This window comes from Conger conger, chromosome 1 (assembly GCF_963514075.1).
Source record: "Conger conger chromosome 1, fConCon1.1, whole genome shotgun sequence".
Taxonomy (NCBI): Eukaryota; Metazoa; Chordata; class Actinopteri; order Anguilliformes; family Congridae; genus Conger; species Conger conger.
The window spans coordinates 86,691,153-86,717,586 of record NC_083760.1 but is presented as its reverse complement, the minus strand read 5'-3'; the positions used below and the strand labels follow the sequence as shown (position 1 = coordinate 86,717,586).

At 48.7% G+C, this 26,434-nt stretch overlaps 1 protein-coding gene across 2 annotated transcripts in view; it reads left to right on the top strand.

Moving 5' to 3' along the window:
- ldah (lipid droplet associated hydrolase) overlaps positions 1-13,865 on the top strand; it is a 110,867-nt gene extending 97,002 nt beyond the window's left edge. For both annotated transcript variants that reach the window (XM_061243120.1, XM_061243111.1), the window contains 2 exons: positions 6,624-6,706; positions 12,818-13,865. In XM_061243120.1, coding sequence (XP_061099104.1) covers positions 6,624-6,706; positions 12,818-13,009 — 275 coding nt within the window. In that variant the 3' untranslated portion in view covers positions 13,010-13,865. The remainder of the gene's footprint in view (positions 1-6,623; positions 6,707-12,817) is intronic.
- The last annotated feature ends 12,569 nt before the right edge of the window (positions 13,866-26,434 follow it).

Here is a 26,434-nt window from a genome sequence, read left to right as displayed (position 1 = left end):
GGGCCAGACCTGAAGAACAGTGCCCTGTGTGCTATTTAATATCTAACCGTTTCTGGACCTGAAGGGTGAATGAACACACACACACCGTACACACACGCACACGCACACAGACACACACACACTGCACATACACACACACACACGAACACACACACCGCACACACACACATACACACACTCACATCACAGAGCAGTTATTGATGACACTTCTGGTTCCCCAGAAGTAGGTTCCATTTGGGTTCTGACGTGTCGTCAACTAACCTTGCTGTGTGTTATGGACTGTATGTGTGTGTATTTGTGTATATGTGTGTGTGTGTGTGTGTGTGTGTGTGTGTATGTATGTGTGTGTTTGTGTGTGTGTGTTTGTGTGTGAGTGTGTAAATGCGTGCGTGTACATGTGTATGTGTGTGTGTGTGCGAGCGTGTGTGTGTGTATGTATGTGCATGTGTGTGTGCGTGCAGGTAAGGGAGAGACATGTTTAGCGGCTTGCCTTAGCTAAACTCTTGCGTCATCGTCATGTTTCCAGGCTTCCTGCGCACGTGCGTTGTAGAATTTTCAGGTAGAATTTACAGAGCAGTGGGAGAGATTTACGTACAGAGATTAAATACTGATATGGAATGGCACCCCCGGTCTGTTAATGTACAGTAGAGAACTCCACATCCCAGGGTCGCTGAGCTCTCCTGAGAAGCGTTGCATGGGATGCCATGTTTCTGATTTTGGCTGAAACACATGTAATAAAGAGGGACTAGCCCTGTGTGAAGGGACCCGGCCGTCTATGGCGTTCTGTAGATGAAGGCCTGTTCTTCTCTAGGCTCCAGATTGGAGAAAGCTTGGGGTCTGTTGCGTTTGCTGTCTGCAAATTGATTTCTTGAGGCTCCCAGAGACACAACGTTCTTGTATAACAGCAATTTGCATTCATATTAACCCTTTCAACCCCAATATGAAGTGGCTCCTCCCAAATACCTGCTTTGGTTGAGAAAATGGAGAAAGTTGAGAAAATTTAGTAAGGTTTGAATAGGGGCTCAGAGAAATAGTATAGCATTACATTACATTATTGGCATTTGGCAGACGCTCTTATCCAGAGCAACGTACAGTTGATTAGACTAAACAGGAGACAATCCTCCCCTGGTGCAATGCAGGGTTAAGGGCCTTGCTCAAGGGCCCAACGGCTGTGTGGATCTTATTGTGGCAACACCGGGATTAGAACCACAGACCTTGCGTATCACAGTCATTTACCTTAGCCACTACAGGCCGCCACATAACAGTCATTTTGATTGGTTGGAAAGGTCGAAAGTGCCATAACTCTTAGTATTTGGCTCATGAAGTCTTGGGATTTTATGGTAGTTATGCCTGAGTGTCACTCTTGGGACCGAAAGGGTTAATGGAGAAAAAAAACAATCCTCGACGTGTCAATCAAATCTACAGTCCAGCATAGTCTGCATCCTGAAAAGGGTTAAACGGTTTTCTTTTCTGTAAGATGTGCCCTGTTTTCCCTCTTCAGCGTGGACAGAGCTGCACTGCGGTTACTGTGGAGGCTGAAATGGCAGCTATTAAAGTTTCATATTAATCAATAGAGAACTAACTGGTTTTCCCGTCGACTGTAAAGTCACGACCAGGCAAGCGAAAGTCTCTTTGAAAGTCTGGCAGAGGGAAGCAGGATGCTGGGTAATATTCTGTTACCGCCTCATTAGCCGGAAGATAAACAGATATGCGTTTGTCTGAAACATTCAGTACGGCAGTGCAATATGAATTTCTTAATTTAATTTTAGGGGGACTGGCAGGGTTTGTAACATGTGCGGCTCACATCTGTTCATCAACTGCCTTTGATTTCCGTGCGCGGGGGTGTGTGTGTGTGTGTGTGTGTGTGTGCGCGTGCGCGTGTGCGTGCATGTATGTGGTTGTGTGAGGTTTGTGTGTGTGTGTGTGTGTGTGGTTTGTGTGTGTGTGTATGTGTGTGCGTGGCTGTGTATGTGTGTGTGTGTGTGTGTGTGCGTGCGTGGGTGTGTATGTGTGTTTGTGTGTATATATGGGAATGTGTGTGTGAGTGTGTGTGCGCATGTGTGTGTGTGTATGTGTGTGTGTGCGTGTCTGTGTGTGGGTTGTTGTTGTGTGTGTGTGGGTCGCTGGTGTGTGTGTATGTGAGTGTGTGTGTGGGTCGCTGGTGTGTGTGTGTGTGTGTGTGTGAGTGTGTGTGGGTTGTTTGTGTGAGTGTGTGAGTGTGTGTGTGGGTCATTGGTGTGTGAGTGTGTGTGTGTGGGTTGTTGGTGTAAACACAATGTGTGTACTTACCATTGGTTCCTCAGCATCGCTGCAGTGTAAATCTGGGCTGCAGTGTAAATCAGTGCTGCAGTGTAAATCAGGGTTGCAGTGTAAATCAGGGTTCCAGTGTAAATCAAGGCTGCAGTGTTAATCAGGGCTGCAGTCTAAATCAGGGCTGCAGTCTAAATCAGGTCTGCAGAGTAAATCAGGGCTGCAGTCTAAATCAGGTCTGCAGTGTAAATCAGGGCTGCAGTGTAAATCAGGTCTGCAGTGTAAATCAGGGCTGCAGTCTAAATCAGGGCTGCAGTGTGAATCAGGGCTGCAGTGTAAATCAGCACTGCAGTGTAAATCTGAGCTACAGTGTAAATCAGGGCTGCAGTGTTAAGCAGTGCTGCAGTCTAAATCAAGGAAGCAGTGTGAATCAGGGCTGCAGTGTAAATCAGGGCTCCAGTGTAAATTAAGGTTGCAGTGTAAATCAGGTCTGCAGTGTAAATCAGGGCTGCAGTGTAAATCAGGGCTCCAGTGTAAATTAAGGTTGCAGTGTAAATCAGGTCTGCAGTGTAAATCAGGTCTGCAGTGTAAATCAGGGCTGCAGTGTAAATCAGGGCTGCAGTGTAAATCAGGGCTCCAGTGTAAATTAAGGTTGCAGTGTAAATCAGGTCTGCAGTGTAAATCAGGGCTGCAGTGTAAATCAGGGCTGCAGTGTAAATCAGGGCTCCAGTGTGAATCAGGGCTGCAGTGTAAATCAGGGCGATGGAGCGTGGCGCTCACGGCGGGATGCCTGCAGAAACACTGGGGATCGGGTTCCTCTGCCAAACAGACAAACTGCGCCGAACGGGGCCTCCGGAAAATCGGAAGTTACATAAGACTGAGGGAAAAACTTAACTCTGACATATGACAGCGTCACATGCACATACTAAGGCCTGTCCATTTCAAACTGTTATTTTCCCTGGTCCCCGGTACCCGTTCTGATGTAAGAAAAGCAAATAAAAGGCTATGTCCTTATCCTCTTTGATGTGTAATGGCGTTTAGAGGCGTGATGGTGTTTTGAGGCGTGATGGTGTTTTGAGACGTGATGGTGTTTTGAGGCGTGATGACGTTTTGAGACGTGATGCCGTTTAGAGGCATGATGGTGTTTTGAGGCGTGATGGTGTTTTGAGGCGTGATGGTGTTTCGAGGCATGATGGTGTTTTGAGGCGTGATGGTGTTTCGAGGCATGATGGTGTTTTGAGGCGTGATGGCGTTTAGAGGCGTGATGGTGTTTTGAGGTGTGATGGTGTTTTGAGGCGTGATGGTGTTTTGAGGCGTGATGGTGTTTAGAGGCATGATGGTGTTTCGAGGCGTGATGCCGTTTAGAGGCGTGATGCCGTTTAGAGGCGTGATGGTGTTTTGAGGCGTGATGGTGTTTAGAGGCGTGATGGTGTTTTGAGACGTGATGGTGTTTTGAGGCGTGATGCCGTTTTGAGACGTGATGCCGTTTAGAGGCATGATGGTGTTTTGAGGCGTGATGGTGTTTTGAGGCGTGATGGTGTTTTGAGGCGTGATGCCGTTTAGAGGCGTGATGGTGTTTCGAGGCGTGATGGTGTTTAGAGGCGTGATGGTGTTTTGAGACGTGATGGTGTTTTGAGGCGTGATGCCGTTTTGAGACGTGATGCCGTTTAGAGGCGTGATGGTGTTTTGAGGCGTGATGGTGTTTCGAGGCATGATGGTGTTTTGAGGCGTGATGGCGTTTAGAGGCGTGATGGTGTTTAGAGGCGTGATGGTGCGTGGCTAAGGGGTTGAGGCTGATTGGTCGACGTGGCTAACGGGTTGAGGCTGATTGGTCGACCTGGCGCGGGGACCCCGTGCTTCCTGCCCGCTGACCCGGCGAGGCCGGAAACATGAGCAGGCCGGCGTTCCCGGGAGCGCCGGGGTGAGTGATGGCTCGGAAGAGCGCAGCTCACGGGCAGGATATTAACACTTTCCTCTTCCATATATTTCTGCTTCATGGAGCGCCGAGGAGATCATTCTTACTAAACACTTTCCTGGGTCACCGTGTTAAGCCCCCTGGAGGAGCTCATGAATCTTTGGTGTGTGTGTGTGTGTGTGTGTGTGTGCCTGTTCTGTGTGTGTGTATGTGGGAATGTGTGTGTGTTTGTGTGTGTGCGTGTTCTGTGTGTGTGTGTGTGTGTGCGTGCGTGTGTGTGTATGTATGTGGGAATTTGCATGTGTTTGTATTTGTGTGTGTGTGTGTGTGTGTGTCCTTGCGTGTGCACGTGTTTCCTCTCCAAATGAAATGAATCTCTGTGTACTTGAAGGAAAAGCCCTCTAAACTGTACATCTTAGAGCGGAAACGAAGTTCCCCAGAACTAATGGCTTTAATAAAAAGTACATGCTGCTGAAAAGGAAATATGATAGGAGATGGTATCAAAGACGCGGGGCTACTTTCATCTCCAGGGAGTGATTTTCCCCTCTTTCTCTCTCTTTCTGTTCCCGTTCTGCCTTCTTTTCTAACACTGTGAACATCCGTTCTGATCCGCCGCTGGTCTGGGCCCTCTCATTCTGTGTGATCCAGACAGACATCCGGGACGCTGTGGGTCAGTACAGAACCGCTCAGGAACGGAGCGATGAACCAGCGTGATTAACACATAAACGCTTTCCCCTGGCCGCCCATCAGGACTCCTGCTGGGAAACTACACTGACCTCTCGTCCGGAAGGGCCCATGGGGCAGTGTTCAATCATTCGTTATTTAGCTGCCGGTTTTATCCGAAGCAACTTACATTTGATTAGACTGAGCTGGGGACAATCCCTCCTGGAGCCATGCAGGGTTAAGGGCTTTGCTCAAGGGCCCAACAGCTGCATTGGTTTTATTGAGGCTACACCTACGGGCTTGAACCACCAACCTTCTGGGTCCCAGTCTAGCACCTTAGCCGCTAGGCTGCGGGCTGCTCCCAGTGTTGTCAATTTTTGATTTTTGAAAGGGAGACACACACACACACACACACACACACTCAAACACGCCAAGCGTACACATGGCCAGAAAGTAGAATTTTGTTCTTATCTGATCATAGAACCCAGTTCCAGTCATAGTTCCTGGGACTCCTGTCAGGGCTCCAGTGGGATTTGGCAGAGAGGCTGGCCAATGGTGTTTGGCAGCCAGCGATTTCAGACAGATCCCAGTCGCTCACAGTAAGGTTTTCTTCATGCCAAATTTGCCTGCTGGAACAGAGCTGCCATTTTATGGTCGATTTTGAGACTCGGTGACCCCTCGATGCAGCTAAAACCGGACATTTGTTTGCCTTCATCGTGTGACCTTCCTCACTGTGTGTGGGGCATTTTGTCGACTTCCTTTATTATTTACTTAGCAAATAGTGCTCAGTAGTGTGTCTACCTATTACCTGATATGTGTAGGTCAACAGTCTGTTTTGATTTGACAGTTTGTTGGCTTTCCCCATGGTGATGGATGACTAAGAGATTTTACACAGGTGTTACCTCCTTTTTATACCCCAGGGAAACAGGAAGTGATGGATGACCACGATAAGGTTCCCCCAGACTGCGATGAACTTTAATAAGTGGAATTTTATTGCTGATGTAACTTTGTTTGACTTTATTTCAAAAGAATCTTTGGGGAGTGCCAATGATTTTGACACCTGTGTTTGTTTTCAAAAGCTTCGCTGCGGTAGAGATCGTGAAAAAAAAAAAAAAAAAAAAAACCTTATCTTGAAATGTTTTAAATAGTTTATAAGAACGGAGCCCTCTCAGAGATGACTATGTTCTGGAAAGGAGGACTTGTGAGATGCTTCCAGACATTCGGTATGTCTCTCCCAGAGCTCGGCCATAACTTCTCCTGCGGATGGCTTGGAAAATAAATTTTTTTCTAACATTCGTCATTTTCAGGAAACATTTAAAAAATCTTTTCACAGAATGTGAATTTTTACAAGGCGTGTATTAAAGCCCACCGCTGGCGGTGTGCATTTGGGTAGCTAGTGATGGAACTCGATGTCTCCCGCAAATAGACTTTTTACCTTTGTGTACACTCCAGGAGAAAAACGGTTCCAAAAGAAACCTTGTGATTCCACAGAGGAACCCTGTCAGGCTCTGATTTCACACTAAACCTCAATGACAGAGGGTCCATAAAGGAAGACGTCCTCTATGGAGACCATAGCCACAGATCCCTTTTTTTTTCCGATTTATTTAGTTTAGTTAAAGACTAAAGTGTTAGCTTGTATTCAGAACAGTTATTGTTTTTTGTATTTATTCATGCGTTGATTTAGAAATATTAAAATCGCACCCTGTCTCATGACAGTGTTTGAACAAAAAAATTTGTGACACACAGTTGATTGTGTTTGTGTGTGTGTTTGTGTGTGTTTGTATTTGTCTTGCAGCCAATGGGATGTACATGGGTGGTCAGGAGATGAGGCAGGTCCTGGGCAGAGATGATCCCACCATCAGACAGAACCTGGACAAGGTAACAGACTCACTGAGCACCCCTAGTCCTCCCACCCACTCCCCTTTAAAACCCTTCAAATGATGACTTCTAGAACACTGACTGACTTAGAACACTTGAAAACATAAAACATTCTGAGTCAGCGTTCCTGATTGCATTCAGTCACCAGTCGTGATTGTTACATCAGCATTAGAATGTTCAGTTAAGAACATTAGGTGACCAATCGTAAGCGCTCTTATTGGTATGTTCCCTTAGCTGAACCAATCAATAAGAGGCCAGTGGCTTATGTCTCCTTTACTCAATGCTTCTCCAGCCAAAATTCTCTCCTTTAAGTTCATCTGTGAGAGGCCGTGCCCTCTTGCCCTCGCGATTGGGCCACGCTCTCCCAGGTGAAATGGGTTCAGTGTTTGTGCAGAGGGGTGCGTGACATTCTACACCCCCCCCCCTCCCCCCGACTTCCCCAAGGAAATGGCTTGAAACTGTGCCATTGTCCCTTGGAGGACTGTAAATTGGCCTGATTAAGTGACAGTCTGGTGCTCATTAACCAGCCGCTGCCCCTAAACAGGGTTCATGTGAGCCCCCCCGTTCAGGAGTTTACGCCTCTGTGCCCAGCAGGGGACCAGGGATCCACAGACCCCCCTGGAGCTCGCGAGCCCCAGTGGTTACCGGTGGTATTGCAGCTTCTTCAGCCTCTGGTGCCAGAAATCCTACCCTGCCTCACGGGATATGTAGGCACCTCTGGGCACCTATTTGCACTTATCGGCACTATTGCGCTCTCACAGGTACATTTTGCTGCAGTTTTAAAATTAACTGTCCACCGGGGGGTGCCAACGGGAAGCTTCGACTGTAAATGACTGGAGAGGAGGCACGTTAGCTTGGGAGGCAGGCTTGACCACTTCGCCGCTGGTTTAGCGTGGTGGTTCAGTCTACCGGTCACCGTGTCGGCTACTCCTTTCTGCGATCCGGGTTTGAAATGTTCATTTATATGATAACATATGAGACGTATGCTTGACGTACATACAAGAAAGTGTATTAAATCAAAACAAATCGAGGACGAGGGTCCGGTGGGTTTGGGGAAAGACAATCTTAATTTTTATTTAGTATGGTATTTTTGATGGTAAATAAATCCTTGCGCCGGTGAATGTGTTAGGGTGGCCTGTAGCGTAGTGGTTAAGGTAAACGACTGGGACACGCAAGGTCCGTGGTTCTAATCCCGGTGTAGCCACAATAAGATCCGCACAGCCGTTGGGCCCTTGAGCAAGGCCCTTAACCCTGCATTGCTCCAGGGGAGCAGTCTAATCAACTGTACGTCGCTCTGGATAAGAGCGTCTGCCAAAATGCCATTAGTGTGTTCCAGCGCGACGGTGAGTCTACTCCCTGCACACGTCCCCGGGGAGAGCTGACTGACACCGGAACTCCAGGGGAGCGCACAGCACTCCATCTTAGCTTCACAAACGTTGAGAACAAGGGCACAGCACTCCATCTTAGCTTCACAAACGTTGAGAACAAGGACACAGGCCCCATATTCAGATGGTTTGTCCAGTGCATGTGCAGATATGACCGCTTTCAGAGAGAGGGAGGGACGGAGGGAGGCAGAGAGAGAAGGGGAGAGAGAAGGGGAGAGAAGGATAGCGAGAAGGGGTGATATAGAGAGAGAGGGAGAGGGAGGGACGGAGTGAGGGAGGCAGAGAGAGAAGGGGAGAGAGAAGGATAGCGAGAGAAGGGGTGATATAGAGAGGGAGGGGTGGAGATAGGAATATAAAGAGGGAGTGGGAGATGGGGGAATGAGAGAGAGATAGAGGGAGAGAGAGAGAGAGAGAGGTGGAGATAGGAATATAAAGAGAGTGGGAGATGAGGGAATGAGAGAGAGAGATAGAGGGAGAGAGAGAGAGAGAGAGAGAGAGAGACTCTGGCCCTGCGTCTCCGGGCGTGTGGGTTCCAGGCTGACAGTAAGCAGGCCTCGAGCAGGGCAGGAGCAGTGGGGTTAGTCCTCGTGGGCACCATCTCTCATCGCTGAAGCAGGTGATAGGGCCTCGCTCTGAGCCTGTGTCCTCTCCTGACCCGGCCCCGTTCGTCCCAGACAGCGGGAGGGGGGCTGCTAATGCTCACTCTGGGGCACTTTGGGTTTTACTGATTCTAACGGGGCGGCCTGTAGCGTTGTGGCTAAGGTGCATGATTGGGACCCACGAGGTCGGTGGTTCAATCCCCATTGTAGCCACGATAAGATCCGTGCAGCTGTTGGGCCCTTGAGCGAGGCCATTTATCCCCGCAATTGCTCCAGGAGGTATTGTCCGCTGCTTAGTCTAATCAGCTGTAAGTTGTTCATTTGGTTAAAATTTCAGCTAAATGAATGTAATGTAATGAATAAATAAATGAAGATTTGGCCTCAAACCACCGCGTAATACATACATACATCTGCCGGTAGGCCAGTAGGCTCAGACATACGACCGTTTCGACCGACGTGGTTCCGTACCGTCTGAGTAAATCCAAATTTCCGCCTTCCAGCATTACGCCGTGCTTGTGTCACACGTCTAACCGGAATAGCGTTTATTCACGAGCGCGTGTTTCTGTGAAGCCCCCTTGTGGCTGGCCCACGGGGGGGGGGGGGGGGGATCACTGTTTGCACAGGGAATTCCTCCCTGTGAGCGCTCTTTACATTACATTACATTATTGGCATTTGGCTCTTATCCAGAGTGACGTACAGTTGATTAGACTAAGCAGGAGACAATCCTCCCCTGGAGCAATGCAGGGTTAAGGGCCTCGCTCAAGGGCCCTTAACAGCTGTGCGGATCTTATTGCGGCTACACCGGGATTAGAACCGCCGACCTTGCGTCTCCCGGTCGTTTACCTTAACCCGCTACGCTACAGGCCGCCCACGCTACAGCTCTTCCCCGGGACGGAGGGATGCGGGCTCCGGTCCCCGCGCTGCCGTCTGGAGCGTATGCTAACGAGACCACATCCAGCGGCCCTCGCCGTGGCAGGGGCCCGCGGCGCCAGGTCGGAGCGCGGCTCCCGTTTGACTCCGGGCCCCGCTGGGTATCAGGGTTCGGATCAAAAAAGCGGGGGTTTGGAATAGCAATTGGGACATTCGAGCCGTCCCGCGTCACGCCCCCCCCCGCGGCCGCGTGCGGGACGGACCTGGAATTCCGTCAGCTTGGGAATACCGTGCTCCGGTTTTCCGGCCGTTTGGATTCGCCCCCCCGTCGGGTTGCCAGACTCATTTTCGCGGTGTTAGCGGGACGATAAGACCAAAGGAGCACTTTTCCTCGCTGCGCGATGATGGACGGGGGGGAGAGGAATGCTGACATCGCTCCCCTCTCCCAAATCCGCCAGGTCTCCGCCCCAGTTACCGCGGTTACCCCCGAGATCATGCGGTTACGTTTGTGCGATCGAGTTCCTTGCCTATTCTTTTTTAATTATTGACATTATTTCCCAGTTAATCCTTACAGGGGAAAGTAAAATGTTGAAGGTGGTCTTTTTGTCTTATTAAAATACGCACATGTAAAAGGGGTGTCGACTACTGTTCAGGTTGGACTGAGTTGGAGTAATCAATCATAATTAGTAGTGCGGTAAATTTTTTTTGGCCACACAATGTTTCATCAAACAACTCATCAACCTATTTTCGTTAAACGTAATTAGCGAAAACATTTACATGAGAGCTCCAACTGAGAACGAGCCCGTTCAGGAAGTACGGTGTATTATAGCTCTATATTTCTGTTAACACACGCGTATGTCAGCAGACTTCCTGATCTCACACACACACACACACACACACAGGACTCGGGGCAGATACTTGGCTCGTCAGAGGCAGCTGAACACTCAGTTAACGGCCCAATACGAACCAAACTAATTAGGTGGTGAGCTGGAGCTGAAACCAGCATTCACACACACACACTCGCACACACACACACACGCACACTCGCGCACACACATACACACGCACGCGCACACACACACACACACACACACACACAGACTCACACACACACGCACACACACACACACATACACACATACATACACACGCGCATACACACGCACTAACACACACACACACACACACACATACACGCACTAACACACACACACACACACACACATACATACACGCACACACACGCACACACACATACACGCACACACATACGCACACACATACGCACACACACACACACACACACACTCACACACACTCACACACACACACACACACACTCACACACACACACTCACACACACATACACACACACACACACAGACACACACACACACACACACACACACACGTACACACACACACAGATGGTGTTATGGGACCGAGGACAGCGACTCCACGCCAGACCACCCTATGAGGGGGAGAGCTGTGTTGATTTAGGGAGCGCTGTAATTGGGCTGTCTGATTGCGGTGTTACCGTTGGGTCGGTGGAAGACGTCCACCTCCTGTGCATTGTGTGGCAGCGACCCAGGACGGAACGCAGCCTACGCGCTGTAGAGGGGGGGGGGGTCGCCCTGGTTACTGCACACCGAACTCAATGCTGCCAGACAGGGGGGCTGGTTCTGGTTCTGGTTCTGGAAAATGTTACTCTGGACTTTACAGGTGTGAATCCCAGACAGGGGGAGGTGGTTTGGGGGGACATTGCAGGGGGTGAAAATCACTGCTCTCAAAACTCTCAAAACCTTTATTAAATATCACTATGGTTGACATTTCTATAGCGCCTTCATCCAATGCGCTGTACAATGATGGTTCTCATTCAACAGTTCATACACACACTCACACACCATGCAAGGCACCAACGAGCTCATCAGGAGCATTTGGGAGTCAGGTGACACACCCAGGGAGGGATGGACCTGGCAACCCTCTGAAGACTGCTCTTGCCTCCTGAGCCAATGGTAAATGGTAAATGGTTGGAATTTTTATAGCGCCTTTATCCAAAGCGCCGTACAATTGATGCTTCTCCATTCACCCATTCATACACACACTCACACACTGACGGCGATTGGCTGCCATGCAAGGCCCCGACCAGCTCGTCAGGAGCATTTGGGGGTTAGGTGTCTTGCTCAGGGACACTTCGACACTGCCCGGGCGGGGGATCGAACTGGCAACCCTCCGACTGCCAGACGACTGCTCTTACTGCCTGAGCCAATGTCACCCGGATATGTACAATTATATGGAAAACAGTTTAGCCAGAGGATGTTGAGAGTTTCAAAATTTCCTGGATGGTAGAGTTGTCTAGAATATAAAACAGGGCTAATTCATCCGCTGTCTTCACCATTTGAGGGAATGCTTGGGCAGTGTCTGTGAAGGTCTGAGCATAAACACATCGTTTAAAACCTTAGGGGAGGCCGCTTGGTGCAGTCCATAGGGCAGTGGATTCTCAAACCTCATACTAATCCCAACCAGGGGGCTGCAGGTTTGAGTCCCAGTCATGCCACATTCTCTACTGTGATTCTTTTTTTGTATGTAGTCCCTAAAAGTACATAGGGAGGGCGGGCTCTCTGCTTTCATTAACCCTCTGTGTTTTTTGGAATACACCTTTTACACATGTTACAAAATGCACTAATGTTATTTAAGGCTGACATAGTGCATATGGGTCTGCTGTTTTCCCTCCCAGCTGATATTTTACTGGTTTCTCTCATGTCGTTCTCCCTCCCAGCTGATATTTTACTGGTTTATCTCATCTTGTTCGTCTCTCCCCAGCTGATATTTTACTGGTTTCTCTCATGTCGTTCCTCTCTCTCCAGCTGATATTTTACTGGTTTCTCTCATGTCGTTCTCCCTCCCAGCTGATATTTTACTGGTTTCTCTCATGTTGTTCTCCCTCCCAGCTGATATTTTACTGGTTTCTCTCATGTCGTTCCTCTCTCTCCAGCTGATATTTTACTGGTTTCTCTCATGTCGTTCCTCTCTCTCCAGCTGATATTTTACTGGTTTCTCTCATGTCGTCCCTCTCTCTCCAGCTGATATTTTACTGGTTTCTCTCATGTCGTTCCTCTCTCCCCAGCTGATATTTTACTGGTTTCTCTCATGTCGTCCCTCTCTCTCCAGCTGATATTTTACTGGTTTCTCTCATGTCGTTCCTCTCTCCCCAGCTGATATTTTACTGGTTTCTCTCATGTTGTTCTCTCTCCAGCTGATATTTTACTACGGGGCGACGGACCGCTGGTGTCCGGTGCAGTACTACCAGGACATCAGGGCGGACTTCCCGAGCGGGAACATCCAGCTGTGCGGGAAGGGCTATCGCCACGCCTTCGTCCTGGACGCCGGGAGAGAGGTGGCTGCCATGGTGACCGAGTGGGTCCGTGACGCCGTGGAGAACTCATAGTGTGCTGGCCCCGCCCGTCGCCCCCGCCCACTGGCGCCCGTAAAAAATGCCGTACCGCAGGCTCTGAACGTTTTTTAAACCTCAAAACTCTCTCTTTCTCCTTTCCCCTGTCCTGTAACGAGTCTTAGAGTATTGACCAGGGCTGCTCGACCGTGTTCCTGGAGATCCGCTATCCTGTATGTTTTCACTCCAGCGGTTCCTCTCTTTTCCTACTGTAGACGCTGTCTCATGCACTGTGTTTTCTACTGACTGTACCTGCTGGGGCCACGGGCACACAGAGGCATATGCACCTCTGTCATTTAGCTCAGGTGCTAAGCATAAAAATTATATAAATAATATGACAATAGTGATAATACTTTTGAACGTATAGCATGTATTACATGATAATTACAACAAGAAAAGAATACCAGCGCCCCACTATTAGGTGTATTTATTCATTTTAATAAGTGGGCAAAAAATGTACTAGTCTGCCGACAAATTAAATCTTCAGAAAGATGTTTTTGTGATGAGGCCCCCCCCATGTTTCATCAATTTTATATTCTAGATATTTTTTTCCCCCGGGGACCTGAATATAGGAAACATGAATTAACACAAACTCTCTCTGTTTTTTTACATTACATTACATTACATTATTGGCATTTGGCAGACGCTCTTATCCAGAGCGACGTACAGTTGATTAGACTAAGGCCCAACGGCTGTGCGGATCTTATTGTGGCTACACCGGGATTAGAACCACCGACCTTGCGTGTCCCAGTCATTTACCTTTTACCACTACGCTACAGGCCGCCCCGTATTTTTAATTTCGCTAAATGATTGTGGTTGTGTAATTTAATAAAAATAAAAGACATGCATTCAATTATCTTCCACTTTTTAACTTACACAGAAACATTGTTCAGTGTAAAATCTACTTCGAATGAGTGCATTTACATTACATTACATTAATGGCATTTGGCAGACACTCTTATCCAGAGCGACGTACAACAAAGTGCATACCCATAACCATAACCATAACCAGTGCATACCCATAACCATTTAACTTTAATAGCGTGCATATTGTCCCTTTTGGCTTAATACAGTATAAGCACTGTTTAAGTTTATTTAAGATGAGGGAGTTTCCTGTGTACATTTCACACCTGACGAGATTCCCCATTAAATCTTATCCTCGTGGCTAAAGGAAGTTTAGAAATCGATAGCAGACTTGTACAGCCGATCACTCCCTCCTTGGGAAACTCAGCATTGACCTTTGACCTATGCTTGTTCTCCGGATTGAGACAGTCGAGCTCGGGTTTATGGGAAAATGTGTTTGGACAGTGGTGACAGGGAGAATGCGTGTGGACTGTCTACAGCCTGATTTTTATAAATTCCCACCGCTGGCCTTTGACCCGAAATCGTCTTCCAGCCGTTGGACCCTGGCCATTGGTGGTGCAACAGATGCGAGCCCTACCCTTGTAAAAAAAAGAAGAAGAAAAAAAGAAAACCTGTCTTGGAGCATCTTGAAATCTCATGATACGCTTGCGTGCATCCGAGCCCTGGCTGCCGATTGGCCGGTGGAGTCGATAGAGATGTTCTGTTGTCCGCGCGCTGATAAGACATGACAGGCACTCTCAGAGCGGAGTCCTGCGGGATGAAGGGGTCGAGGGTTCGAGGCCTTGGCGGGCGTGGCGGACGGGAGATCGCCGGGTTCGCGTGTGGAGAGAGTCTTATTGGGCAAGAGGGATGAGACCGTCCTACGGCGTTCGAGCCAAGCAACACGTATGCCTTGAAAATATTCTACGCTCGTCCTGCGAGTGGGAACCTCTCTGCTTCGGCCCGGCCGAAAAGTAAAAACATAATAATATATTAATAATGAAGCAATGATAATAGCTCAATAACATGATCAATGATGGATGGTTCTGAGGATGTGAGTAACATGTTATAGTCTCTGTAATGTGGTGATATTTTGAGACGATGTGTTGTATTAGAAAATGTATCCTAATTTAGTGACACATTCCATTTTTTGTCCCTTTTTGTTTTCCGCGCGCGTGTGTGTGTGTGTGTGTGTTTGACTTGATCTGAGACTTCAGAATACACTCACATCCCCATTGTCATATCATTTAGAGATTATGTGATTATACTGTGTCAGAAATGACACCACGTTCACTTTATTAAAGTAACAATTATGGTTTAGCTGTGTTAATTCTCTCGTGGGAAAATGACTGCAAGTTGAACAATGCCTGAGACAAAATGGTTAAGCTTTTATAAATATTACAATAAATATATTACAGATTTAAATAAATGATTACTACAATATGTGCATTATTATTACTGCTGCTATTGTGCGTGTGTGTGTCGGTGTGTGTGTGTGTGTGTGTGTGTGTGTGTCTGTCTGTGTCTGTGGGTGTGGGTGTGGGTGTGTGTGTGTGTGTGTGTGTGTGTGTGTTGGGGTGTGCATGTGTTTGTGTATGTGCGGGTGTGTGCATGTGTGTGTGGGTGTGTGTATGCGCGTCTATGCGTGTTTCAGGGGAACAGTTAAACTGACCCCAGTAATGCCCTTTCCGTGTACATAGCCGTTAGCTCTTTCGCATTTTCACTTCAGCCTTTTAAAGTCATGATTATTTGCTCTTATCGGACGCACGACAATTCAGAAAATCTTGGGCTACTTTTCTGGGGGGGGGGGGGGGTGAGGTCTCAATTTCTTCCATAAAAGTACAGCTCGATGGTTATAGAAACAAACGCACAGCCAAAAAACACAAAAAGGGGCACTGGGTTCTGGCCCCTGTGAAAATGGCTGTCGTTGAGACATGTGACAGTGTGGATGAGAAACAGGAGTGGCCTCACTCCCTGATTTTTATTTTTTTGTACAAAATGGTGGCTTCCACAAAGAAATTTGGACAAGAACCTACCCACCTAACCATTCTAAAAAATAAAATAAAAAAAAGATTTTTAAAAAACAGTTCTTGTTTAATGAACATGTAATGGCCAGTTTCAAATTCCAAGGGCTTACAATCTCTTTTTTTCTGTGTTTTTCTGGAAACACTAATCTGAAAATCTGAAACTAAACTGAAATCTAATAATGTCTATTTTAGTGTGGTATGCCCCGTTTTGGGGTAAATGGTCAGGCTGCAGAATACAAAGTTTGGAAGTAATGCAAGCCGTTTTGGAGAATTGGTCTGTTGGAAAATATTCAAACTTGTGGTGGGCGAGAAGTCGGGGGATTTCGGGCCAGACTGCGGTCAGAACAAGCCCGTCAGACTCACGCAGAGAGCCCACAAGGGCCCCAAAATGGTGTGGAAGGTTAACAGGACCCGTTTCAAAACTGTCACCTACTGGTAACTACTGAAAAATCTGAGAAAATTGAAGGCTGAGACTATGTGAAGATATACATATTATATCAATATCAGTATTAAGTCTTCATATGTAAAAAAATTTATTAAATCTAGAACAACTTCCTGTACTCAAACAATCCTTTGTTTCTGGGCTTGTAACAGTAATATTAGCAAATAAATGTATTATTTTTTTCATGGACCAAATAATAGCTAGTTTTCGAAAACAATGAGGTCGAAGGGAGTCTCCCGACATCTTTGGGCATGGCCTTGGAACATGGAGAAATTTACCTGGAGAGGGCCCCCCCATATTGGCTCTGAGTGGGGAAAAAACAATAAAATTCCCCCCAAAAAACCCACCAGGGACTATGTATCCAGACCAAATTTATTTTCAATTTGGGTGGGGAGGTCCTGAAAAGACTGTTACCTGTCATCATTGGCCACAGACTCGCTCCATCACCAAACAGTTCTCACACTGCCAGGTTGGTCTGTAGTGGTTTATATACCCCACGCCCCAAAACACAAGACTTTCCCCCCTCCAGCCTTTTGGCTTTGCCTGTCCCTGTCCTCTGAGGAGGAAGGGAGAACAGGAAGGTAGAAGGAAAGGAAGAGAGGAGATTGGTGCGGAGGAGGTCATGCGTTGGGGAGTAAGCGGCATCGGCTGATTTGATTTATTTGATATTTTTCTCCTCCGGAGAGTTGAGGAAGAAGAAGATCCCCGCTGTGGAAGCCCAGCCTGCTCTTACTGTCTCCCTGGACTCTCCCTGCTCTTACGTCTCCCTGGACCCTCCCTGCTCTTACGTCTCCCTGGACCCTCCCTGCTCTTACGTCTCCCTGGGCTCTCCCTGCTCTTACGTCTCCCTGGACTCTCCCTGCTCTCACGTCTCCCTGGACCCTCCCTGCTCTTACGTCTCCCTGGACTCTCCCTGGACCCTCCCTGCTCTTACGTCTCCCTGGACCCTCCCTGCTCTTACGTCTCCCTGGACTCTCCCTGGACCCTCCCTGCTCTTACGTCTCCCTGGACTCTCCCTGCTCTCACGTCTCCCTGGACCCTCCCTGCTCTTACGTCTCCCTGGACTCTCCCTGGACCCTCCCTGTTCTTACGTCTCCCTGGACTCTCCCTGCTCTTACGTCTCCCTGGACTCTCCCTGGACCCTCCCTGCTCTTACGTCTCCCTGGACTCTCCCTGCTCTTACGTCTCCCTGGACTCTCCCTGCTCTTACGTCTCCCTGGACCCTCCCTTCTCTCACATCTCCCTGGACCCTTCCTGCTCTTACGTCTCCCTGGACTCTCCCTGCTCTTACGTCTCCCTGGACTCTCCCTGCTCTCACGTCTCCCTGGACCCTCCCTGCTCTTACGTCTCCCTGGACTCTCCCTGGACTCTCCCTGCCCTTACGTCTCCCTGGACCCTCCCTGCTCTTACGTCTCCCTGGACCCTCCCTGGACTCTCCCTGCTCTTACGTCTCCCTGGACTCTCCCTGCTCTTACGTCTCCCTGGACTCTCCCTGCTCTTACGTCTCCCTGGACCCTCCCTGCTCTTACGTCTCCCTGGACTCTCCCTGCTCTTACGTCTCCCTGGACTCTCCCTGGACCCTCCCTGCTCTTACGTCTCCCTGGACTCTCCCTGCTCTTATGTCTCCCTGGACTCTCCCTGCTCTTACGTCTCCCTCCCTGGACCCTCCCTGGACCCTCCCTGCTCTCACGTCTCCCTGGACTCTCCCTGCTCTCACGTCTCCCTGGACCCTCCCTGCTCTCACGTCTCCCTGGACTCTCCCTGCTCTTACGTTTCCCTGGACCCTCCCTGGACCCTCCCTGCTCTTACGTCTCCCTGGACTCTCCCTGCTCTTTCATCTCCCTGGACTCTCCCTGGACTCTCCCTGCTCTTACGTCTCCCTGGACCCTCCCTGGACCCTCCCTGCTCTCACGTCTCCCTGGACTCTCCCTGCTCTTACGTCTCCCTGGACCCTCCCCCACCCTCCCGGGAGGTCCTGAAAAGACTGTTACCTGTCATCATTGGCCACAGACTCGCTCCATCACCAAACAGTTCTCACACTGCCAGGTTGGTCTGTAGTGGTTTATATACCCCACGCCCCAAAACACAAGACTTTCCCCCCTCCAGCCTTTTGGCTTTGCCTGTCCCTGTCCTCTGAGGAGGAAGGGAGAACAGGAAGGTAGAAGGAAAGGAAGAGAGGAGATTGGTGCGGAGGAGGTCATGCGTTGGGGAGTAAGCGGCATCGGCTGATTTGATTTATTTGATATTTTTCTCCTCCGGAGAGTTGAGGAAGAAGAAGATCCCCGCTGTGGAAGCCCAGCCTGCTCTTACTGTCTCCCTGGACTCTCCCTGCTCTTACGTCTCCCTGGACCCTCCCTGCTCTTACGTCTCCCTGGACCCTCCCTGCTCTTACGTCTCCCTGGGCTCTCCCTGCTCTTACGTCTCCCTGGACTCTCCCTGCTCTCACGTCTCCCTGGACCCTCCCTGCTCTTACGTCTCCCTGGACTCTCCCTGGACCCTCCCTGCTCTTACGTCTCCCTGGACCCTCCCTGCTCTTACGTCTCCCTGGACTCTCCCTGGACCCTCCCTGCTCTTACGTCTCCCTGGACTCTCCCTGCTCTCACGTCTCCCTGGACCCTCCCTGCTCTTACGTCTCCCTGGACTCTCCCTGGACCCTCCCTGTTCTTACGTCTCCCTGGACTCTCCCTGCTCTTACGTCTCCCTGGACTCTCCCTGGACCCTCCCTGCTCTTACGTCTCCCTGGACTCTCCCTGCTCTTACGTCTCCCTGGACTCTCCCTGCTCTTACGTCTCCCTGGACCCTCCCTTCTCTCACATCTCCCTGGACCCTTCCTGCTCTTACGTCTCCCTGGACTCTCCCTGCTCTTACGTCTCCCTGGACTCTCCCTGCTCTCACGTCTCCCTGGACCCTCCCTGCTCTTACGTCTCCCTGGACTCTCCCTGGACTCTCCCTGCCCTTACGTCTCCCTGGACCCTCCCTGCTCTTACGTCTCCCTGGACCCTCCCTGGACTCTCCCTGCTCTTACGTCTCCCTGGACTCTCCCTGCTCTTACGTCTCCCTGGACTCTCCCTGGACCCTCCCTGCTCTTACGTCTCCCTGGACTCTCCCTGCTCTTACGTCTCCCTGGACTCTCCCTGCTCTTACGTCTCCCTGGACCCTCCCTTCTCTCACATCTCCCTGGACCCTTCCTGCTCTTACGTCTCCCTGGACTCTCCCTGCTCTTACGTCTCCCTGGACTCTCCCTGCTCTCACGTCTCCCTGGACCCTCCCTGCTCTTACGTCTCCCTGGACTCTCCCTGGACTCTCCCTGCCCTTACGTCTCCCTGGACCCTCCCTGCTCTTACGTCTCCCTGGACCCTCCCTGGACTCTCCCTGCTCTTACGTCTCCCTGGACTCTCCCTGCTCTTACGTCTCCCTGGACTCTCCCTGCTCTTACGTCTCCCTGGACCCTCCCTGCTCTTACGTCTCCCTGGACTCTCCCTGCTCTTACGTCTCCCTGGACTCTCCCTGGACCCTCCCTGCTCTTACGTCTCCCTGGACTCTCCCTGCTCTTATGTCTCCCTGGACTCTCCCTGCTCTTACGTCTCCCTCCCTGGACCCTCCCTGGACCCTCCCTGCTCTCACGTCTCCCTGGACTCTCCCTGCTCTCACGTCTCCCTGGACCCTCCCTGCTCTCACGTCTCCCTGGACTCTCCCTGCTCTTACGTTTCCCTGGACCCTCCCTGGACCCTCCCTGCTCTTACGTCTCCCTGGACTCTCCCTGCTCTTTCATCTCCCTGGACTCTCCCTGGACTCTCCCTGCTCTTACGTCTCCCTGGACCCTCCCTGGACCCTCCCTGCTCTCACGTCTCCCTGGACTCTCCCTGCTCTTACGTCTCCCTGGACCCTCCCTGCTCTTACGTCTCCCTGGACCCTCCCTGCTCTTACGTCTCCCTGGACCCTCCCTGCTCTTACGTCTCCCTGGACTCTCCCTGCCCTTACGTCTCCCTGGACTCTCTCTGCTCCTACGTCTCCCTGGACTCTCCCTGCTCTTTCGTCTCCCTGGACCCTCCCTGGACTCTCCCTGCTCTTTCGTCTCCCTGGACCCTCCCTGGACTCTCCCTGCTCTTACGTCTCCCTGGACCCTCCCTGGACCCTCCCTGCTCTTACGCGCACGATGCCAGAGCCTCTCCGTTTCGCCTGTCCCTGATTCAAACCAGGAGGCGGGCCCCCGATTTTCTCATCTTTTTATTTTTCGTTTCATTTCAGGAAGAGGAGTATAACGCCGGCCCCCGGTGGATGCCGTTCTGTGGCAGAGCGAGCGAACGACACTGCTTCACATCTGCGGGCTGCCAAAGCCGTCTGCGGTGACTGCAGAACTTTCCATTCGCTGCCACAAATATCATCTGCAACGGATCAGGATTTTACAAAGCCCCGTTCCCTTTCCTCTCTTTTCTTATGTTTTGTTATGACAGTGTTACAGTTCCCCCTTTTTTCTTTTAAAGAAAAAAAATAAAAATAAAAAACTCGCAAATGTTGCAGACATTGTAAAATAATGTATCTCTGTCAGACAACGTTGGTGAAATGTCAACATGGCCGGCGGTTTTTCTTCTTATTTTTGTTTAGCTGCTTGTCGAGCATGTTTAAGGGGATGGAGGGGCCGGGCTGGGCGTTTCAGCCGGCCCAGAGAGATTTTCCCCTGGCCTGTGGCACGGGCAGTGCTCTGCATCCGAGCATCGAATGCCCACACCATCCACCGTCGGAAAATCGGGCAAACGGAAGGGAAGACTTGTGGCTCGGGGTTTGACACAGCGACCTCGTGTTCATCCGAAGCTCGCCAGCATCCAAAGACGCCACAATCATCCCTCCATGCTGCTGATGTTTGCCACTTATTTCCAGTATTATTACCTCTCTCTCTCTTCCCCCCCTCTATCTCTCTCATTCTCTCCTCTTTCTCTTTCTCTCTCTCTTTTTGTTTCTTTCTCTCTCCCTCTCCTCTCTCCTCTCTCTTCTCTCTTTCTATCTCTCTCTTTTTGTCTTTCTGTGTCTCTTTCTCTCTCCTTCTCTCCTCTCTCTTACTCTCCTCTCTCTTTCTCTTTCTCTCACTCTGGCTCCTCTTTCTCTCTCTCTCTCTCCACAAAGAGAGCTTCCTTGTATGCAGTGCTTCCTCCACACAACTCATCTCAGTTCATCCCCTCCTTTTCACTCCTGACATGTTACTGTGCTCGAGCACTTCAGGTCGTTGACACTTTGGCTTTGCCAGTAACCCATTGCAGGTGTCGCAGCTTCCGTGATAAAATTCCCAAATGTTGTGACGGGCTGGATGATGGCTTTATATTGCCCCCCCTCCCGCCCCCACACACCCCCCGGTTGTGTAACGTTGCAGCTCGCAGCCAGGACAAATGGCATGAGTTTACGAGGGGCAGCGTAGCTCCCTCTGATCATCATTAACAGAGCATGTCAGAGACTCCAGACTGACGCTATGACTGATTTACTCCGGTTGTCCTTTTCTGAGCGGGAAAGCTCGGAGCGCTAACATTCCCTGCGCGGCCGTGCAGAAACGGCCTATTAATCCACGCACGTGCTCCAGAGACGGGTGGGGGTGATGTCTGTTACTGCAAATAATAAAACTCCTCTATTCAAAAAAACTATAAGCAATAATCTTGAAATCATCCCCAGATCTGCTCAGTGTTGGTTGTATGTCAAGATTAGTTATGTTGACCTCAGGTTTGAACAAAAACCTACTCATTATGAGTTATACTACTATTCTGAATAATTAAAATTCATTAATGCTTTTAACATTTTTTTCTTTTTTCATTTTTTTTTTTGCTTTACCATCACCTTTTCCCTTTATATTATTATGGATCTTCTTTTGGAGAGGGGAACATGGTCCAGGAGATCCAGTATCCTGGCCCTGTTAGAGAGGAGAACATGGTCCAGGAGATCCTGTCCAAAGTATCCAGAGATGGTCCAGTCTGTTGTTGCAGTGTGATAAAAACACGGGGAGTAGCACTGAGCAGTGAGGCTCTATTATTTATGAATGTTGGCCGCCGTGGATCTACCTGCAGCTTGTAAACTCTGCTGGAGTCTGACACTTTTCAGGCAAGGGTTAGAGAAGGAGGAATGTCTGTTATACGTAGCACACAGACTTAAAAGACACACACACACACACACACACTCACACAAGGTGTGGGGTCTAAACGTTACATTACTGTACAATCATTCAGACGCTCTAATCCAGACCGATGTACAGTGAAAGAGTAAATACGTGCATCTACTCTAAATGAGTTATGTGAGCAACAGTGCCAGACCTGGCTACAACAGCATTCCCAGACCAGTGAGTGTGTCTGCAACGTCTCCAAAGCACCGGATGTAAGTCAGCCTAAAACGGTGATCTTCATTCCTGGTCCTGGAGAGCCACAGAGTCTGCTTGTTTTGGTTTTTAATAGCGGCAACCAATTCAGACCCAAGAAACCAGGTGAGGTGAGTTAACTGTGCAATCAACGGCTTTTGTTGATCAATAAGTGTTAAGTCACAATGAAAGCCAGCCCATCCTGTGGCTGTCCAGGACCTGGAATGGCGACTGTTGACCTCTATCAAACTTAGAATCACATACTGTAGATTCATGCAGTGAACATTCATATTAAATTGTGTATGGTCATAAACTAGTTGTGCTTGGGTTGTGTTGTATGAAAAGTTTTAGTGATTCTGGAACTTCCAACATGATTCTGGCTTCCCCTTCTTGTCCTAATGAAAAAAGTCCCGTTCTTGTTAGTTTCTGTTGTTGTTTTCACAATCTGTAGTGAAATCGCATCGCAGTGAAGGAACAGTGGATCCACCTGTTTTTCCCCATTAAAATTGGCAGCCATTTTGTTTTTGTTTTGCTGTCCTCATTCATTTACATCAGAACCAGTCGGCGGGCAAGCTGCTTTGAATTGTTTCACATTTCATCCTGAGTTAATTTTCTGGGCTAGAGCAACATCCCCTTTCCAAACCCTCAAATTTTATTGCAAAGGAAGTAGCTCAATTAAAAGAAGACCAGAAGAACTCTCTGGGAAGACACAACGCTCATTGTGAAGGTTAGCAGTAAGCGTTGGTGTGGGTTATGAGGAGGGAGTGGGCCTTTAATCCTGCAGAGCTCCGGACTCTGGACTTCACTTACACAAGTGAACCTGACAGAAAATAGAAACAGGTTGTTTGCGAATTAAAGCACAGTAGTGCGGTGGTTGGCGCTGTCGCATCGCATGCAGGAGGTTCTGGGTTTGAGTCCCAGCTGTCCCAGATCCTGTCTGTGTGATGGTTGTATGTTCTAATCTCCCCATGCTTGCAAGGGTTTCCTCCTGTAGCCAGTGGCAAGACTACAGATGAAAATTAACCTTCCTGGTATATTTACAGAAATGTTGACATTTTCCATGTCAATTAAACAAAAATCAATCAATCCTTCAAAATCATTGAAAACCCCCGAAAAATAAACCAGGGTAGTTGTAGAGATTGTCATCACTTTTGCAAGTGACCCCAGGTGCCTACCTAATATCCTTGGACTGTGGGAGGAAACCAGAGCACCTGGAGGAACCTTGCGAACTCCACGCAGTACGGACACAGGCCGGCCAGGACTCGAACCTGGGAACCCTGGCAACAGTGCTAAGCTCTGTGGTGTGGCGCCACCAGAAAGCTTTTCTTTTTTTTGCAGAAAGTCATTTTCTTGCTCTGCAGAAAGCTTTTTTGCGCAAAAAAACCACATGCGTGAATCGGCATGCAAAACAGCGCCCGTTCAGGTTCTCTCTCTCTCTTCCTCTCTCTTTCTCCCTCTTTCTCTCCCTCTCCCTCTCTCTCTTGTCTTTCTTTGGTATTAGAATGTTCTTTTTGTTGTTGCCTGAGTCATCGACGGTGACTTACAGCATCCATAAAATACTTTAAAGTTTTTTAACCGCTTTCCAGATGTGGGATCCGTTCCAGATTCGCGAGCAGATAACGGAACGCCGCATTCCGCTGCTGGAACGGAACGCCGGCCGGAGAAGTGGCATCGTTGTTATTCCGGCATTCCACCCGAGGTGTGGCTATCATTTATGTCCGGCAGGAATTTCAAAGGAACGGAGACAAGACATCTTAACTTGTTTCGGGAGACGTAAATCATTCGCATCAACGATCATCCGTGAGAATTTTTTTATTTTTTATTTTTTTTATTCTGCTCCTTGGCACGCTGTTGCCCTTAAATTTATTTGAAGTGTTGACCCTGCGTGGAAGTGGCCTGTGCTGATATATGGCTATTGCCCTGACCCTGGAGGAGGGAAGCAGGGAGGGGTCACGGAATGAAAAATTAGAGAAGGGGGTTGAGGGGGAGTGGCGGGAGGGTGGGGGGGGGGGGGGGGGTGTTAAAATGTGTTAAAATCTTGTTGTGGTCGGGTACTCTTAACCTGAATTGCACCAATAAAAACCACAGCTGTCCAAATGGGAACAGAAAATATCAGATGTACACGGCAGTAAGCCACCTCCAGATAAGAGGGATGTCTTCTCGAGCAAATAAATGATGTATTGTTGAGCTGAGCTGCTTCAGGTCAACTCTTCCAAGGGTCCACCCCCCCCCCCCCCCCACCCCCCCTTTCCCAGAGACAAATCAACCCTACTCGGCCCCTACAAGCTGCAGGGCTATAAGTCAACATTTTTAAAGCCACCTCAGAGATTTCAGCCCCCCCCCCCCCTCCTCCTCCCCTTAAACCATTACCCAAACATCTGATGTCTCCCCATTGTCTGCGGCCCGGGCCTGCTCTTGTTGGAATCGCGTAATTCCCAACACGCTATTCCTACCCTTTTCCATATTCTTCCTTACAGAATTCCGGAATCACCTGCAAACTTCCCGAATATCCCGCTGCGGAAGAGCCGAGTGGGAAAAGTGGTTCTGTGGGCGAGGTCGCAGGGAGACTGGGGGGTTCGCTCCAGGACACAGGTCTACGAAAACAGACTCGCAGACAAGTAGCCTTTTATTATCAATAAAATATTTAATAAAAATCATCTGTACAAAAAAAAAACATAGAAAGGTTAATATTAAAGAAGGGGTACAAAGTGTGCTTACCTTTTTCAAATATATACTACTATATAATATTTCCAAAAAGAAAAGAAAAAAATACATTGCTGTTTACAGTTCATTTACAATTCAATTATGTACAGTCCTTTATAAACCATAGATTACATACACACAGTGCATTTTCATATCCACACAAGTAGAGCTATTGGCCGTCTAACGGTTAAATCTCAAACTCTTCCCTTGTCGCACGCCCTTTCCTAGCTTTCACCTGCCGTACTTTTTTTTTTTTTGGATGCCAGTTCTTCTTTCCTTTCATTTTCAAAACATTTCCCCTTTGCCATTTCACTGAGATGAAATTGCTATAAATATATAAACCAAGATGGCAGACAACAGAAACACTACATGAATATATATGGGGGGGGGGGATCCAATACGCCATTTTTCTAACACGAGATATTCAAAACCGTAAATTGGGAGTTATTGTGCGAGTGCCTGTGCATGTAGGTACACACAATGACACACACACACACACACACACACACGCAGACAAAAGAGAACACACACATAGACACATACAAATGTACTTATAATGAAGCCAATTCAGCTTAGGCACAGTGTGCAAATGGCAGTTATTGAGTCCCTATGCCAATCAGCTCTAGAATCCAGTAGTCATATTCCTTTGTTTTCTCATCTGCAATAATTACATCATTATGAACAACACCATTATTTTACAGATTAAGGGCCCAAATATTATTTCCATATGGATTAAAAATAATTTCTATACTTAAGATATTTTATTTTCATATGCTTCCTATTATATTAAAGTATTCAGTCAGTTGGGATAGATTAATTAGGCAAAATCTGTTGCGGTAAAATCCGTATTTTTTTTTTTTGGATATCCTGGGTTTGACACGTTCCCTCAAAACAGATGGGACTGGACAGCCTGCTTGCTTTTTCTCCTTTCTTTTATCATTTATACACTTTTCTTGGATAAAACAGAATTTATATTCCTCAAAATCTAAAAGTACTATATGTGTACGTACATAAATGGTTTGAAAGAAATCATGAATCTGTCAATGCATCACATAATCTTTTGGTCGACATTGAAC